Here is a 16777-nt window from a genome sequence, read left to right as displayed (position 1 = left end):
CTCTCAGTATTATTATCATTACTCACACCACTGACTACACTTAAGGATTATTAATCACACCAATGACTACACTTGCGGAAGGATCCACAGCTAGGAAAAACTCTCCTTCACCCGTGTTCCTCTCAAATACACCTTGTCCACATACCCAAACAAGTTCAAAGCAACTTCTCAGAAACGAAATCCGCTGTGAAAGACAGAAAATCCAGAGCCCAGTTTCCCCTAGGTCATTGACTTTGCTAAAGCTTCCTTTCTAGAGCCTTCAGAACCAGTCCTGTCTCTTGCTCCGGCATCCACTGCTCCGATAAACCACACCAGGACAGAAGCCTTGGGGCCTGGTGGTAAATAGAGACTGGGGTACAAGAAGAGCAGAGATGACCACTGACTGTGAGCATCCAATTTTCAGGGCAATGAGCCAGACACCGGGAGAGTACATTGCAAAACAATAAACAGCAAAGCCCACCAACTGAGAATGCATGAGCCTTCACTCATGTTCTCACTATTTCATGCAATATTTTTGATAACAACCACATTCTCCTGGGACTCAAGACTTGGAATGATCGTTTGAATTATATTATAATGGTCTCTGACTTGCATCTGTGAGACAGTGTGTTTTATTTCTAGCAAAGGAGTTCTGTGTATGGCAGGGGAGTTGGGACCACCAAAGTCCTTGCCCAGGAGCTGGCTTCCCTGTGCGGCTAGCGAAACTGTGATTCAGCCAAAGAAAAGTTATACAACTACAGGCAGCCCCACACCCCAGATCAACACCCAGAATCTCCTCCGTGAGCCTCAATGCCCATGTTAATTTACTTGGTTTTGGTTTTTATCCCACTGACAATCCAGACCCTGAATCAAATAAGCAAGAACATTCCTCAGAGGCTCCTACAAAAACGCGGGAACTGCCCAATCTGATTGTACACACCAGGAGGACGGTGTTGGTGAGCCCTTGTGTCTCCCTCTCATCCCCTTAACCCAGGGAACCACCCACTCAGGACCCCAAATGCCAGGGAGGGCAGCACTCTCACTCCCCTCCCTAGAGAACACAGAGAGGTGAGGGTCCATCAGGCACATGGACCTGATGTCATTTCAACTCACCCTTTGGGCTTCAGATCTTGCTCTCTTGTTCCTTCCATCGAGGGACACACAATAGAGAAACTCTCTTAGTGCTTCCTCCACCTTGCCTAGGGTGGCTAACGCTTGGGCTTTTCTAAAGTGTGCCTGGAAGAAAACAGTAGCATTCAGCACCATTTGATTCACCTTATTAACACTGCTGCTATTAATAACAATCATTAAATACTGACTGAGCACTCACTAGTGTGTGAAATGCTCTAAAAGGACTCTCTTATCTACAGCCATAAAATGTAGGCAGTTGTTCTGAATCCCCAAAAAAGTAATGTGCCCAAAGTAACACAGCTGGTAAATTGTGGAATCAGGGTGTCAATCTGGGACTGACTAATGCCAAAGCCCGTATTCTCTTTTTGTTTTTTGAGACAGAGTCTCACTCTGTTGCCCGGGCTAGAGTGCAGTGGTATCAGCCTAGCTCACAGCAACCTCAAACTCCTGGGCTCAAGCAATCCTTCTGCCTCAGCCTCCCGAGTAGCTGGGACTACAGGCATGCGCCACCATGCCCGGCTAATTTTTTTTCTATATATTTTTAGTTGTCCAACTAATTTCTTTCCATTTTTAGTAGAGATGGGGTCTCGCTCTTGCTCAGGCTGGTCTCGAACTCCCAAGTTCAAATGATCCTCCTGCCTCAGCCTCCCAGATTGCTGGGATTACAGGTGTGAGCCACCGCGCCCGCCCAAAGCCCGTATTCTTAACCATTGTGCCATGCTACCTCGTCTCTGCCCCACTGTTGTATGGAGGTACCACCAAATACGTAGCAAGAACCCCCATTTGACCACATACTAACCAGCTTCCAGGGCCTGCCCAGATATGCCTTCCTTTGAATTAGTGTGTCAAGCAGAGACCTAGTGTGACTTGAGTGAGCACCTAAACTTACTGATCATTTTTCAGCAGGGGCCAAGAGAAGGGAAATGATCTCTCCAAGACCTCTAAGGTAGCTAGTGGCAAAGCTAGAACTAGAACTGTGGTCCTAGGACTCCCAAGATGCTTTTCCCCACAAAGTGGACTGCCCTTCCAGGGGCTAAGCAGGGGTTGGGCAAATATTTTCACTCCTAGGGATTCAACTCACTTCTCCTCCCTCACCGTGTCTTTACAAGGTATAAAGAAGTTCATGGCCCTCAGGCTCCAAGCCCAACTGCCCTGGGAGAGACACAGTAGGGAGAGCAGAAGAGCATCCTGGGGAAGAGGAAAGAAGATGAAAAGAGAAGGGGAGAGGGCTGCCTTTTGTGTGCCTTGGGACGGGTGGCCATTTGCAACTTGGCTGGAAGGGCATTTCACTTGAGTCACCCAGGCCACCCCTCAGTAGCCTGCTCCCCACTCCCTTGCCTCCATGGCTGACCCTAAGTCTAACCTAGTGAATGAAAGGATCCAGGTCGCAGCTGCTGGGCACTCCCCTGCTAACAGGCCTCTGCGGGCCCTGGAGCCCTCGGGCTGTGGCCTGGCTGTAGGGGCTGGCGGAGCTGTCTTCTTGGGCAGTGGCCCCTGCTCCAAACCTCTTGGGGACCTCTCCTCTGCCCCCACCTCCTTCTGGAGCCTAATCTTGGCTGACATGGTTGCTGATGTCCTCCCTTGTTGCTCCTCCCAGCAGCGTTTACCAGGGGGGTCCTGGAGAAAGGCTTGCATAACACTGCAGGGCAGCCACAGGGGTAAGTGTAGGGAGACTGCAGAGGCCTCTGGGATCCCACTAATCACGCCAAGCAGCAGCAGCCCATATGTCCCCCTGCTCAGGGCAGCCAGCTCACCCCACCGAGAGCTGTGCCACCGATGGGGTATGTTGAGTACCACTGAGCCCTGGCTGCATGGCTGGAATAGGGCTGCCAGGTGAACCCCCTCCTTTGGGGCATTTCACGTAGAAATTGTGGGAAAGATGCAAATCGGGGTATGAGGTGGTTTTGAATTATATGCATCAGTTCGAGTCTTGTCTCAACCTCCAAGACAAGTTCTCTTACCACTGCCCCCACCCCTTACCCCACCACTGTGGGAAGCGACAGTCCTGTTTAATATTTCCACCAAGTCTTCCTTCACGGACAAGTCACTTTTCCCATTTCATCCAAAATGCTCCATGGCTTCTCAGCGCTGCTTCCCACCATGCTGTCAAGGCCCTAGGCCCTCAGTTTAGGGTGGGAGTGCAGAGTTGCAAGGGAAGTCCTCTTACCACCAGGCAGCTCTCTGACTCCTATACTGCCATGAGACCTAAAATGCCCCCACTGAAGCTCCCTTGGGTTACGACATCAGTACTAAACTCTGAATGTGTTCCTTGGGAAAGAGAACATACTAATCCATCATCACTCTTGAACACCTTCTCATGAAAGAACATTTATGAGTTCACCTGACATTAATGGCAGAGTATATTGTGCTTTATCTGAACTTCCCAGTTCCTAAAAAATTCTGGTAATCCAATATTTTTATAAGCTTGACATCAAAAGTCATTAGGTGACAAAATCTGACCTAAACTGATGTAAAGTGTTTTAAAATATTCGTCCCACTCAGTGTGAATTTTCATGTCATTTGCTGCACAAATAGTGTGTTTGATTATGGGGGGCTGTCCAGCACACACTGAGGACATTATCTAATATATGATCTTTCCAAAATCTAAAACATTCTGGATTCTGAACACAGCATATCCCATGAGATTCAAATAAGGGATCATGGACCTGAACTTGCATAAATTGGTTTTCTGAGGAAGGCATCCTTGGGTTGTGCGGAGAGAGCACTACGCCAAGACCCACAAACTTCATAACTTGCAGAACGTCCTCTTGGCCGTGTTCACCTTTGATCCTCACTGCATCCCTGTGAGGCAATCAGGGCAGTTAGCAATAGCTTCATTTTGCAAACAAGGATACTTGGGGTTCAGAGAGTGAAGACACTTCCCCATGGTCACTTAGGTTTCAAGTAGAAGAGCAAAGGCTTAAATTTAATCTTCTAAACAAAATATTGACATGTGGCTGAGGGCCAGTCCTGAGGCCAGGCAGCGATGCAGAAAGTGACACTTTGCATCCTGGCATCCACAGAGATTCCTAGGCTGTCTTTCTTTCCACCCCACCATGTGACCTAAATGCTTGGGGATACCAGCAGGCCAAATGACTATATTAAGGACTTGAAATGGCACAACCGTTGTGTGAGTGTGAGGATCTCTTCAAAGAAAGCTGGCTAAGCTCCCAAGGAGCCTGGCTCTCAGTAGAAGTTCAGGAGGGCCAGGTCAGCAATACTTCTCCCACCCTCCTCTTTCCAATGTTCCTGGAAAATGTCGATGATGATGACTGTGGTAGAAAACATAGATAATGCTATGTGCCAGGCACTGATGTAAGCACCTTACATACATTAGCTCATGTAATTCTGACAACAACTCTATCTAGTGGGTGCTTTGAATATCCCCATTTTACAGATGAGGAGATGAGGCTCTGTGTGGTTAAGTGATTTGCCCAAGGCCACACAGCTAGTAAAAGTAGCAGAGCTGAGAAAGAAACTCAGGCAGTCTAGCTCCCAAGTCCATATTCTGGAGAGTCACAAAGCCCAGGCTTCTCTGCAGGTCGTCAGCTGAAGATTGAATTGGGGAAGAATCCAGTTCCCTTGCAGACCTGAGTCACCCCTTCCCAAGGGCCTGCCAGCTCCTTTGCAAAGCCTTCTTCCTGCTCTGCTTGAGCTCTAGAGCCCCTACTCCCAGGGAGGCAGCCTTTCCTGCCAATTCCTGTCTGCAGTCCAACCCTTTGCCATCTCTCTGATCCCACACTCACCTTAAAACCCATTGGGCGGAGCTTACATGCTATTTCTGCATCATGTAGTGCATCCTCATGAGATTCCAAGGTGAAATAAATTTGAGACCGGTTACTATAAAGCAAGTGGTCATTTGGAGCTGCCAAAACGAGAGGGGGGAAAAAGACCTTATTAATGGCCCCCGGTACAAACACATGATAAGTCCTGTGTGAGGACGGATCTTGAGCAAATGACAAGTTTGCTCAAGGACTTCTCTACTGGGGATCTAAAGGGTTAGGTTCCATTTCCAGTCCTCATGCTGCCCTGCCTTCCACACCTCCAGCACTCTGAGTCAGAGCTTCCCCAACAAAGAAGTAATATTTGGCCCCCTCTCACAAGCAGTTCATTAGGAGCCCTGTGGTGTCAGCGGTGCATTAGAGACTCTGACATAAAGGAATCTCCAGCACCCTGCTGCATGGCTACACGTGGCTCGTGCCTGGCAGACTGCTTTCAGAGTGAGGTATCACCAACAAGGAAATAGGCCAGGGAGGAAGGAGAAGAACGTGGCCAGATGTGACCCTATCTGGACCACCAGGAAGACAAATCCAGTTAGTCTTCCAGAAGGGAATGACTGGTGACATCAGCAACACCTCTCTCTACAAAGCCCAGCACATACGAAGCTTCCCTGAAGGAAATGGAAACACATAGACCAGGTCCCACCCTCTCATTACAGATGGTCAGATGTGAATGAGTCTGGACAAGGTTTCTGGGAATAAGGTGAAGCTGGCTCTCACCGGTGCTCTGAATCACTAGATGCCAGAGCTGGACAGGTGTTTAAAGATCATCTGACTCAACCAACCCGTTCTTTAGATGGGGAAATCAAGCCCAGAGAGGGCAAGGCGTCTGCTCAAGGTCACACAGCTAGCTGGTCAGAGTCACCGAGAACTAGTCAGACTTTGAAGCTTTGAAGCTGGAATGGGGGGCAGGTTGCTTTTTCTCATAGTGGGTACAGTACTTGGAATAATACAGAGACCCTGGCCATCTTCCAGAACAACGATAGTCTTTGTGGGGGAGGCTCCTTTTCCCCTTAGAAGGGTGAAGCTGGTCTTGACATTTTCACCCTGACTACTCTGGGGGGACCGACCAAAGTGCAAGGAAGACCCTCCATGGAAATGAGGTGGCAGCAGTAGGAGATGGGGCTTTCCTGGTCCCTGGGGGATGGCTGAAAGGAAGGGAACGTCCCTTGGAGATCTGGGTGTAAGTGGCCTCCACCTGTCTCATTCACATTGCCCTGCTCTTCCCCAAGGTCTGGGCTCCAGCTTCTGCTGGCAACAGGCTTTGGTGGGTTTTTCCCCAGGGGTGTGCTGAGGGCTTGCTTGGGTACCCGTTACTTGCCCTTAAGACTTTAGCGAAGAGTTTACAGTCTTTTCTGTCTTTTCTCTTCTGTAGCACACTCCAGCCGGGTGACAGCGCACAGTCTGCCTTGCCTGGGCACAGACAGGGAGTGGGTGGGGGAGCCCCCCCATCCCTCTGCTGCCAGCCTTGCCCAGTCGGCCCTCGTTCCTCCCCCTCCCCCATTACCTGTGGCAAGTTTGGGTGGAGGTTCAACACGTGGAGACTCCAGCCCACCCCCCACACACACACCGGAGTCGGGCCCAGGGCACAGTTGAATCCCAGGGCCCTGTCTGCCCGGCCCTGCTGCCTCCTCCCTGGCATGCTTCGCCAGACACCGCGCCCCGCCGGCCGAGCTCCTGGCGGTCTGCCGGGCCGGGCGATACCGGCTGGCGGCTCGGCGGCCACTTCCTGGGGCCAGGCATGGGGCGTCGGGGAGAGTGGCTCCCTGAGGGAGCTAGGGTGCCCTAGTCCAGCTGCAGGTGGGGGGCCGCGCACATTGCCCTGGACACTGCAAAGCCCACCCGGCCCTCCCAGGCAGCTCAGGAAAGCCGGACAGAGGCGCGCCCCATTGGGAGCCAGTGCACAGTCCCCGGGGACCCCCAAGCAGTTGCCCGGCTCAGTCTCTCGCCGGGCTGGCGGGGTTCAGGGGTTCGAGGTGAGGGCACAGGCTGCGGGCTGGCGGCGGGGGGAGCATCTCTTTCAGCCGAGGATCGTGTGATAGGAAGCGGTGACAATGAGTCACAGGGCAGCGGGGCGCGAGCGCTCCCCTCCCCCCGCACACGCTCGCGGGATGGTTTCCGAGGCGAGCGTGGCCCACTTCGGTTACCTCAGCCGTTACACAATCCCGCCCGCCCGCGCGGAGGAGGGGCCGCCCGGCCCGGGCCGCTCGCGGCCCTTATGCAACCAGTGCTCTCCTGACCCAATTCCACGCCGGACCCACCCCACAGGGAGCCGCGGCCCCGGAAGGGACGACTCCCGGCGGCGGGAGCAGCAGACGCAGGCGCCGACCGGACAGCTCCTATCGGCAAGAGCCCGGTGGACCCCGCGCTAGTGTGGGCAGGGTGCAAAGTTCCTCCCCTGGCAAGGAAGGTGCGGGCAGGTGTAAGAGGGGGCCGGGCGTGCGGAGGGAGAGGGAGAGACAGAGCAATAGCGACGGTGACACCGGGCAAGACAGAAACAGAGTGACAAAGATGCGAAGAGACAGAGAAAAAGAGACGGAAACAAGGTGACACAGAAACAGGGGCTGAGAGGCACAGAAACAAAAGCTAACAGGAGTCGCGGGAAAAGACAAAGAGCAAGAGAGAGAGGCACAGCCAAAGGTAGCTCAAGAGGGGAAGGCAGTCAGAGAGGGAGCCTCAGAGATCCTCCTCCCCCACCGGGCCACTGTCCCTCCGTGCCCCGCACCCTCCTCTGCCCTGGTCCAAGCCCCATCTCCTGCCAGGTTCACTCTCCCGCCCCCTCGCGTCGCCTGAGCCCCAGCCCTGGCCCCGGTGGCGCGGGGGGCTCACCCAGCCTGACTGCCTCATTGTACTTGAGCAGTGCCGCCTCCACCTGGCGCTCGCGGTACAGCCGGTTGCCCTCGTGCCGGAGTCGCGACGCCCGCGCCGGGCCGGGGAACAACTTGCCGAGGAGGCCGCTGAGCACCACGTTGACCCGCAGCGGCGGGGGCGCCTGCTGCCCAGCCCGCCGGGCCCCGCGCGCCCGCCCGGTGGCCACCATCAACGCGGAAAGCTTGACCCCGCACAGCGCACAGCGCCGGTCGGCTGCCCGCCCGCGTTCTAGGCACAGTTTACAAAAGGTGTGGCCGCACGACAAGGACACGGGGTCTGAAAGAAATCCATGACACTTCCGGCACTTAAAGCCGTCCCACACCTCGGTGGCCGCGACCGCTGCCGCCCCTGTCTCCGCCGCCGCCACCACGCAGCTTGCACCGCTGCCCCCGTCCGGGGGCGCTGGCGCCGACGCCTCGCCTTGCCGGACGTTCTCCGCCAGGCAGCGCACCAGCTGCTGCAGCTGCTCGGCCACCAACTGCTGCCGCTCTGAGAGCTGTCTGTACACCTCGAGGGCTTCCCGGAGGCGCCCCCCGGACGCCAAGGCGTCGGCCTGCGTGAGCAGGACTTTGCACTCCGGCGTTGAGGTCCTCGGAGACTGATCCTGCTCTGGCTCCCGCGTCGATAGAGGTGCGGGGCCCTCCGTAGCCGTCTCCGGGCGGGGGCCCGTGTCTACGCGGGCCGCCGATGCTGCCCGCTCCGCCGGCTCCGCGGGCTCCGCCAGCTCTAAGTGGCTGCTGAGCTCGGCGGGCAAGCTCAGCGTCTGTTCGGTCCGAACTGAATCCATAGGGACAGGGACACGCACGGGGAAGAGGCGTCTAGGGACCGGGGACAAGAAGCAAGGAGCGGTGGCTGGAGGAAAGCGGGGCTGCCACGGCTGCCGTACCGCGCCGCGCCGGGCCCGGCCGCGCCTCTGAGAGCTCCATGCCGGCCGCCCCGCGCCGCCTAATAACTGTCTTGTCTCAGCAAAGTGTTACATAAAACGGCACCACGTGACGCGCCGCCACGCTGCTCATTGGCCGGCGGCGGGGAAATTGTTACAAAACCAGACAGTTTTGTAACAGTGTTGCGCTTGCTTCTTTGGGCTTAGCTTTTCTTGGCTTCTTTCTGAGGTTGTTTGTGTTTACACTCCGCCTCATTTCCCCCTCACAACCGGGTTCCTGTCCAGAAGAAGCCGGGAATCCAATGTCTTCGCTCTGGCTTCCCCGCCTCCAAACCCCACCCCATCCCACCTCCAAATGGGCCAGCGAACAGGTTTCCTCTGCCAGCCACTCGCTAGCGCCCCTCTGCCCCTCCCAGGAGGGGCGGGTACCTTTATATGCAGGTGGTCCGAGTGGTCTTCTGGCACGAGGAAGGCGCTCGCTCCTGAGGAGACGCTGCTGTCTGCGAAGGCAAGAGGAGGGCTGAGCCGGGTACCCGCGAGTGCCGCCCCGCGCCGCGAGCCAAGAGCCCAGAGAGCCCCGCCCCGGCTCCCTGCCTTCCCTCGGGAGCCCCGCAGAAGTGGTGAGTGCGGTTTTCTGAGCGCGCTTGGTCTTCCGTGCCGGGAGCGACTCGGGGCATTGGGTCCGGCGGGCGCAGGACTTGGGCGGCGCTCGGGGGACAGTGAAGGACTAGAGGAGAGGATGCGCTTGCTGGCTCGGCCCTGGGGGCAGGCGCCCCGCCTGCCCCGCTCTTTACCTCTCTCTTCCCAACGCCAGAAGCAGCGCTGGGGCGGCCGGCGGGCGCCCAGCTGGAGACAGACACACCCGGCCGCCAGAACTCGGCCTGCTGGGGTCGGTGGGTACTCCGGGGGCGCGGGAGGATGGCGGGCGAAAGGCTCGAGCCGGGAGCGCTACTCCGGAGAAAGTCCGCGGATCCTGGCACGGCACAGCCGGCGGCTGAGCTGCCTCCAGATTCGCCGCTCCTGAGCGCTGAGTTCTGACGCTGGCGCGTCCCAGTGGGGGAGCTGTGCGAGAGTATGGCCAGGCAGGAGCCTAAGTACCTTGCTCACGATGGCTAGGGGGCTTCGACGGTGCCGCGCACACGTCCAGACAGCCAGAGTGGTGGCCGTCCACACGTGCTGTTTTGTCTGCCTCCCGCCCCCACATTTAGGACCAGAGCACAAATGAGAGACAGACTTGGAGACCTAAAGGAATAATGCACTTCCCTAGGGTCGCACTGCTGCAAGCGGGGAAGCAGAGTCTGGGCTTGCCCCTAGCTCAGTTGGCCTCCAGAGCGGGTGGGCACCGCCTGAAGCGGAGTGCCACCCCAGGGACCTGAGGACCTACAGTTGGCTCAGCTGTGGCCACTTCTTAGCTGCGTTCCCTTGGGCAAGTCCCCTAAACTCGAGAAACCATCGTTGTCGCTTCTGAACAAATGTCAGAGCTGATCTCAGTTGGTATGAAGTCACGTTTCAGAACTGGGGATGGCAGGCTCCTTCCGGGCTCTGAGTCTCTTTGGGTCATTAAACCCACCCGAGTCAACACCAAGGTCCCAGAGGCAGGTACTGCGCAGCGAGCCCTAAAGCCTCTCTCAGGTAAGACAGACAGGACATGGGGAGAGAGTCAGAGGGGAGAAGGAAAGCATCACGTGGGGGAAGAGACCAAGGAAAGAAGTAGAGAAACTCACAATGTAGCCAGGAAGGCACGAGGAACACATAGGAAAAATTGGCTTGAAGCCCTGGCTTTGTCATGATTTGTTCTGAGGGCAAGGACTGCTGTCTTGTGTCACTCGTCTCCTCCTCAGAGTACAGTGCTTGAACAGATCTTACTAAACGCAGCAGTGGACATTCTGGGCCTGGCTGGGAGTGTGCAGAGGGACAAAAGGAAACTCAGCTGGTGGGTCATACCTTTGCCTTGGGTCATTCGTAGAGGGGAGAATGGGTATGCAGCTAATCAAGGGTCAACAGACCTGTACTTTAAAAGGATGGATAAACAGCTCTGGGAGGGAAGAGTCCAGTCAAAGCCAGAGTCCTGGGTGAGGAGTGACTCACCACACACACGCATACATGCGTGCGCACACACACTCTATGCATGGAAGCTTGGCCAAAGCACTTACTTGCTCTCTACTGGAGTTTCTCATGTTATAAATTGGGGTGACCCATCAACCTGCAGTCCTTACATGGGGAGAAAAAAAAGGCACCATGGGCATTAATGGCATTGATATGGGAAAAAAGACTGCCCCTTGATATACAAAGTTGTCGAGCCTAAGAAATATTGATTTATAGAAATGCCCCATATATTTTTAGAAACAGAAATGATTTAGGGGGTCTTGCAAGGCTTTGCCCTAAAGGAAAATCGGAACGTGATAGCATATCAAAAGCTGCCTCGCCTCAGGAGGGCGTCTCAGCGGTCAATAGCAGCTGCTTTCCAAGCCCACACTGCAATCTCACCTGTTTTGAAAGACAAAGCAGGTCTTGCCTAGGGCCACGGGATGCCGGAGCCGATTAACAGAGACAGGCCACCAGAGATGAGAGCTGATTATAAGATATGCGGCCCGAGCCGGGCCCAGACGGAACCATGCGGTTAAAGTAAATAGCATAAGAGACGGCTCATGCCTAATTTCCGAAATTTGTTTTAATACACAATTACCAGAGCCACGATGTCTCTGTTTTTGCTAAACTAATAGCCTTATCGTAAAACTTAGAAGTTTGCCCTAAGAAGATTTTATAACTCATTGTTCACCTAGTTAGAGTTAGTTAAAGGATCTGTAGTAGCCTTTTAGAAGACTTTGACCCTAAACCAAACTACCTGTTAGTATGTAAATCCCATTACCCTTGGCAACCGAAAATCTGTACCTGTGCTATAAGAATACAGTCCTGGTTGCATTTCTGAGGAGAGAGATATAACCTTCTGGGCACCCTGCTGGGTCTGTCTTCTTAAATCTTTACTTTATAAACTATATCTTTGGCTCTGTGCATTATTTTTATTTCTGTTTCCTACTATTTTTTCATCCTTTGCGACGACCCCTGTCTGAGGGACCCAAACTTTTGCGGGGAGCGTAGCTAACTCCCCGCACAAAGCAGCCCCAAACCCAGCGCTAGCAGAAAGTTTGCCCGTCAGCCCTGATTTTGCACATGAGGCACTTGAGCACAAGAAAAGACAAATGTCTTGCCACAGGTCACAATGGGAGTTTGTAACACAGCCAAAATTGGAAGCTAGGGCTCATGTCTCTTTGTTTATAGAGTTTTTTCCATGTGATCATCAGAAAGCTGCCAAAGGGCACAGAACATCTCCCCAAATAAGTAAGAACTTATTTCAGATTTCCCATTTACAATATTTCCATCAGTTCCACAAATATTTATCGAACATATACTGTGTGCAAAGGGAGCTGGCATTTGTGGGGCAATAATATAGAAGGATATGACACAGTCCTTATCCTCCAGTAGCTAACTGAGGAAATAAGAGGCAAAGATTTGAAAAACAACAGGCGATATGTAAAAAGTGCCAAAATGGGGGAAACAGTGTGTGCAAGGGAGTGCTGACAGGGAACAGACTGCAGTGGAGTCCCATAGAGAAGATGCTCTAAGCTAGGTTGGAGAGAGGTGAAATAGCACCCCACTGCTCAACACAAGGGGACTCCCTTCACACTGGGGACTAGGAGGCACGGGAGAGGAGAATTCCAAGTCAGTTGGGCTGGTCAAGGCCCAGGAATTGGAATTGTATTTTTAAAGGCTACCCATGTGATTGTGATGCTTGGTTAGGTTTGGTGTTCCCCCATGTAAAGGGTGATGTAGAATAGATTGGAGGAGTGCACCCCAATCCTTCTCTCCCTACCTCATCCTCAGTTTCCCTGGGGTGGAGGCATCAATAATTCTTCTCTCTATTTTACTGAAGGGAAAACTGAGAGTCCGGAGACTTTGAATGATGTGTTCAAGGTCACTCAGTAAATAGTGGGGACCCTGGCCTCCTGCCAACCAGTACAAACAGAAAGATCACAAGATACCATCCCAAGGAAGATTTTGCTTCATTTTTCTGTGAGACAAGTCAGACCCGCTTGGTTAGCCAGGGAGTCTGTTGCCCAGAGTACAAAAAGGAGCAAGTCTCAAGCTGCCAGGTGTGTGGGACAGAGCCCAGGGTGAGGCTAGTCGCTGGGAGTCTGGAGTTCTAACTTTGCTGTGTGACTCAGCCCAAGCCACTTCCCCTCTCTCTTTCTGTCTGTTCTTCACCTATTAGTAACAATGCCCAACGTCATTGTTGGGATTAGCTACCAGTGATGGGAACTGCACAGTGCAGTTAGTCCTGATGTGATTCCCAGGAACAGAAGGGATCCACAGCCTTCTGCCAATTGGTATGGGTAAAATCTGTGCCGTCTGCCCTGGGAGTAAGCATTTTCTTCCCAGGAGGTGAGTGGGCTGGAGGTCTAAGGCTGGGCCCCACCCTCATCAGGGACACTGACCAATGTGGAGGCTCTAGAGACCTAGCCCAGAGCAGTCTGGTCTTGGGAGGAAAAAGAAAGAAAAGACAGGTTATTGGAAGGGAAAGCAGCAAACATTCATCAAGATGAAATAATCTGAAGATTCTGGCAGGATGAAGAAATGGTTAGAATCAGGGCCTGGATCTTTTGTTTTTTAATTGTGGTAAAATATATGGAACATAAAATTTACCATTTGAACCACTTTTAAGTGCATGGTTTAGTGGCATTAAGTACCTTCACATTGTTGTGCAACCTTCATCACCATCCATCTCCAGAACTTTTTTCATCTTGCAAACCCAAAACTCTACACCCCTCCAGCACTAACTCTCCATTCCCTCTTCCCCCAAGCCCCTGACAACCACCATTCTGCTTTCTGTCTCTATCAAATGCACTAGTCTAGGTAGCTCAGATACTTAGATTCATACAATATTTGTCTTTTAATGCCTGGCTTATTTCTCTTAGCATAATGTCCTCAAGGTTCATCCGTGTTGTAGCATGTGTGAGAATAATTCCTTTTTTTTTCCTTGAGACAGAGTCTTGCTCTCTCACCCAGGCTGGAGTGCAGTGGTGCAATCAGAGCTGACTGGAACCTCAAACTCCTGGGCTCAAGTGATCCTCCCACCTCAGCCTCCTGAGTAGCTGGGACTACAGGGGCATGCCACCACACCCAGCTAATTTTTCTTCTTTTTTTTAGACATGAAATCTCTCGCTTTGTTACCCTGGCTGGTCTTGAACTCTTGGCTTCAAGCAGTCCTCCACCTCAGCCTCCCAAAGTGCTGGGATTACAGTTGTAAGCCACTGTGTCTGGCTTTCTCTCTATTTTAAGGCTGAATAATATTCCATTACATGTATATACCACATTTTGTTTATCCATTCATCCATTGATGGATACTTGGGTTGCTTTCACCTTTTGGTTATTGTGAATAGTGCTGCTGTAAACATGGGTATACAAATATCTCTTTTAGCCCCTGCTTTTAATTCTTTTCGGTATATGCCCAGAAATGGAATTGATGGATCATATGGTACTTTTTAAAAAAAAAATTTTTTTGAGGAACCTCCATACTGCACCATTTTACATTCCCATCAGCAATGCACAAGGGTTCCAATTTCTCCATATCCTGGCCATCACTTATTATTTTACGTTTTTTTTTAACAGTAGCCATCCCAATGGTTGTGAGTAGTATCTCATTGTGGTTTTGATATTCATTTCCCTAATGATTAATGATGTTGAGCGAGTTTCCCGGGACACCTTGGCTCCTGCTTCTCCTAAGACCTTTTTGGGGAAAGCATATTTCTCATCTGGGATATTTTTCATTTTAAATTGTCACTTTCACTTTAGTAAATTGATGTTTTCCTTTGGCTGTTTTGACAATGACTTTCTGAATTAAGCCATGCTAATATTTTTTTTTTTCCCTAAACCGTTAAGAGCTACGGACTACAGGAAGATGGCACGCTTCTCTTCCAGTGTGATTTTGATCATGGCCTTTTGCACAGCTTTTGAACTGGGATTAGTTGCTGGGTTCGCCCACAAACTTACAGATCCATCTCAGGGAGACGTGGCCTTCAGAAATGACAGCATTCGGTCCGAGCAGGAGCCTGCAGTTCGTCTTCGGTCTTCCTTGTTCGTGCCACCCATCAGAATAAAGCCCAAGAATGAGCTAAACAGAACCTGCTGTCTGAATGGGGGAACCTGCATGCTGGGGGCCTTCTGTGCCTGCCTCCCCTTTTTCTATGGCCGGAACTGCCAGTATGATTCACGCAAAGAGAACTGTGGGACTATACCCCATGACACCTGGCTGCCCGAGAAGTGCGCCATCTGCAGATGCTGGCGCGGTGACATCCACTGCCTTCCTCAGCCGTTTCTACCTGGATGTGACGACAATGCGACGACGACGGTTCAGCCCCTTGATGCTTCCGGGACTCCAGAAATACCACTGTCTGCATGGATCACTTTTATGTTAGCTGGCGTCTGCCTTTCTCTACAAAGTTACTATTAATTGACATTTGACTTTTTCTGGAAGTACAAGTTCAGATACCATGCAAATTTCATGACCAGTAAAGACTGCTGTTCCAATGTCCTAACTGAAAGATGATCATTTGTTAGTTGCCTTAAAATAATGAATACATTTCTATAATGGTACCTAACACTTCCGAAAGTGCCAGCTACTTCTTACCTCTCCCCAGAAATTTTTTTTTCCAGAAAAAGTCAGCTATCTCTACATTGTGCCCAAGTCCTATGTTTCTTGATATATTTAACTCTAGCAAGGCCTTCTTATTAATATTTTCTTTTAAACAATTGAATTCTTCACCATCAAATTGGTTTCACTGATCATCACCTAAGAGCACATTTAGGAATAACATTGATCGGGTGTGGGGCAGATGTGGGTGGTGGAGGGGACGGGTGTACACATCCATAATGAGTGTGATGCGCACTGTCTAGGGGATGGACACCTTTGAAGCTCTGACTCGGGGTGGGGGGTGGGCAAGGGCAATATACGTAACCTAAACTTTTGTACCCCCACAATATGCTGAAATAAGAATAAAAAAAACAATTGAATTCTGTCTTCGGATTATTGAAGGCTAATCGTAATGTGGAGCTGAGGATAAAGTTTTGAGTAGAGTTGATCAAAATCAATTAAGATAGTATCTTTAAAAGAAAAGAAAGACTTTAAGAGGAGGAAATGGAGGGCGGGACCAGAGTGATGGAATGATGGAAGTCTGTCTGCACGTGTTCCAGGGAGATCGGGTAGGAAAGAGAAGCACATGGGAGAGATGGATTAGGAAAGATACAACGGGCTACTTGCTGGGTGATTAGGTGGGAGTAGGGAAGCAAGTTAAAAGGCTAAGTTGAGCAAGTTTCCCTCGTCTATAAACAGCTGTATAAGACAAGGACTTCCCTTTTTTCTCAAGGCATTGTAAGAAGAATCACATCTTCTTGGGAAAAACTTATATCTAAATTTCCCCAACAAGATTGCTTAATAAATTATGTTTTCTCTAAACTATACAATTATTTTAACTGTCGTAGGAGAGAGAAAATGTGCACAATACATTTAGTTGTAAATCAGGTGATAAAACTATATATCATAAAGCCCATTTTTTAAAATACATTGTGCATATGTGTATGCACAGTATAAATCGGAAATATAGTGAAAAAAATGATGTTGAGCATCTTTTCATGTGCTTTTTGGCCATTTCTATATATTCTTTGGAGAAATGTCTATTGAAGCCTTTGCTCATTGTTTGATCAATTTGGGTTTTTTTTTTTAATTGATACTGAGTTTTAGGAGTTCTCTATATACTCTGGATACCAATCCCTTATCAGATAAGTGATTTGCAAATACTTTCTCCCATTCTGTGGACTGCCTTTTCACTCTGTTGATAGTTTCCTTATCTGAAGACTTTGGCAGGGCATAGATCTTGAACTTGAAAAATCTGGATTCAAAATCTGGCTATGTGACATTGGACAAGCTGTTTTTCCATCTGAAAAATAGGAATGATGCTTTTAATAGACACTTTTAATAACTTATAAGATTGCTATGATGCTGAGTAAATCAGATCAAACACGTAAAATCTTACCACAGAGCCTAGCCCAGGTTAAGTGCTCACTAGGTGATAGCCTTTAT

At 51.1% G+C, this 16777-nt stretch overlaps 2 protein-coding genes across 4 annotated transcripts in view; one reads left to right on the top strand and one right to left on the bottom strand.

Annotated features, from left to right (window-relative positions):
- LONRF3 (LON peptidase N-terminal domain and ring finger 3) overlaps window positions 1-8710 on the bottom strand; it is a 38872-nt gene extending 30162 nt beyond the window's left edge. For 2 of the 3 annotated variants that reach the window (XM_045538723.1, XM_045538725.1), the window contains exons 1-3: window positions 7719-8695; window positions 4857-4975; window positions 1093-1215 (exon numbers count right to left, since the gene is read on the bottom strand). In XM_045538723.1, coding sequence (XP_045394679.1) covers window positions 1093-1215; window positions 4857-4975; window positions 7719-8547 — 1071 coding nt within the window. In that variant the 5' untranslated portion in view covers window positions 8548-8695. Of the gene's footprint in view, window positions 1-1092; window positions 1216-4856; window positions 4976-7718 lie in introns of all 3 variants that reach the window. The other variant, XM_045538724.1, reaches the window with a different exon arrangement.
- A 97-nt stretch (window positions 8711-8807) lies between these two features.
- Window positions 8808-15642, top strand: LOC123628775 (teratocarcinoma-derived growth factor 1-like). Its single transcript, XM_045538726.1, has 2 exons — window positions 8808-9263; window positions 14581-15642. The coding sequence occupies exon 2, from the start codon at window positions 14600-14602 to the stop codon at window positions 15149-15151; it is 552 nt and encodes a 183-aa protein (XP_045394682.1). The 5' UTR covers window positions 8808-9263; window positions 14581-14599; the 3' UTR covers window positions 15152-15642.
- Window positions 15643-16777: the final 1135 nt, after the last annotated feature.

This window comes from Lemur catta, chromosome X (assembly GCF_020740605.2).
Source record: "Lemur catta isolate mLemCat1 chromosome X, mLemCat1.pri, whole genome shotgun sequence".
Taxonomy (NCBI): Eukaryota; Metazoa; Chordata; class Mammalia; order Primates; family Lemuridae; genus Lemur; species Lemur catta.
The sequence above is the reverse complement of the archived record's forward strand: the minus strand, read 5'-3'. Positions and strand labels throughout refer to the sequence as shown.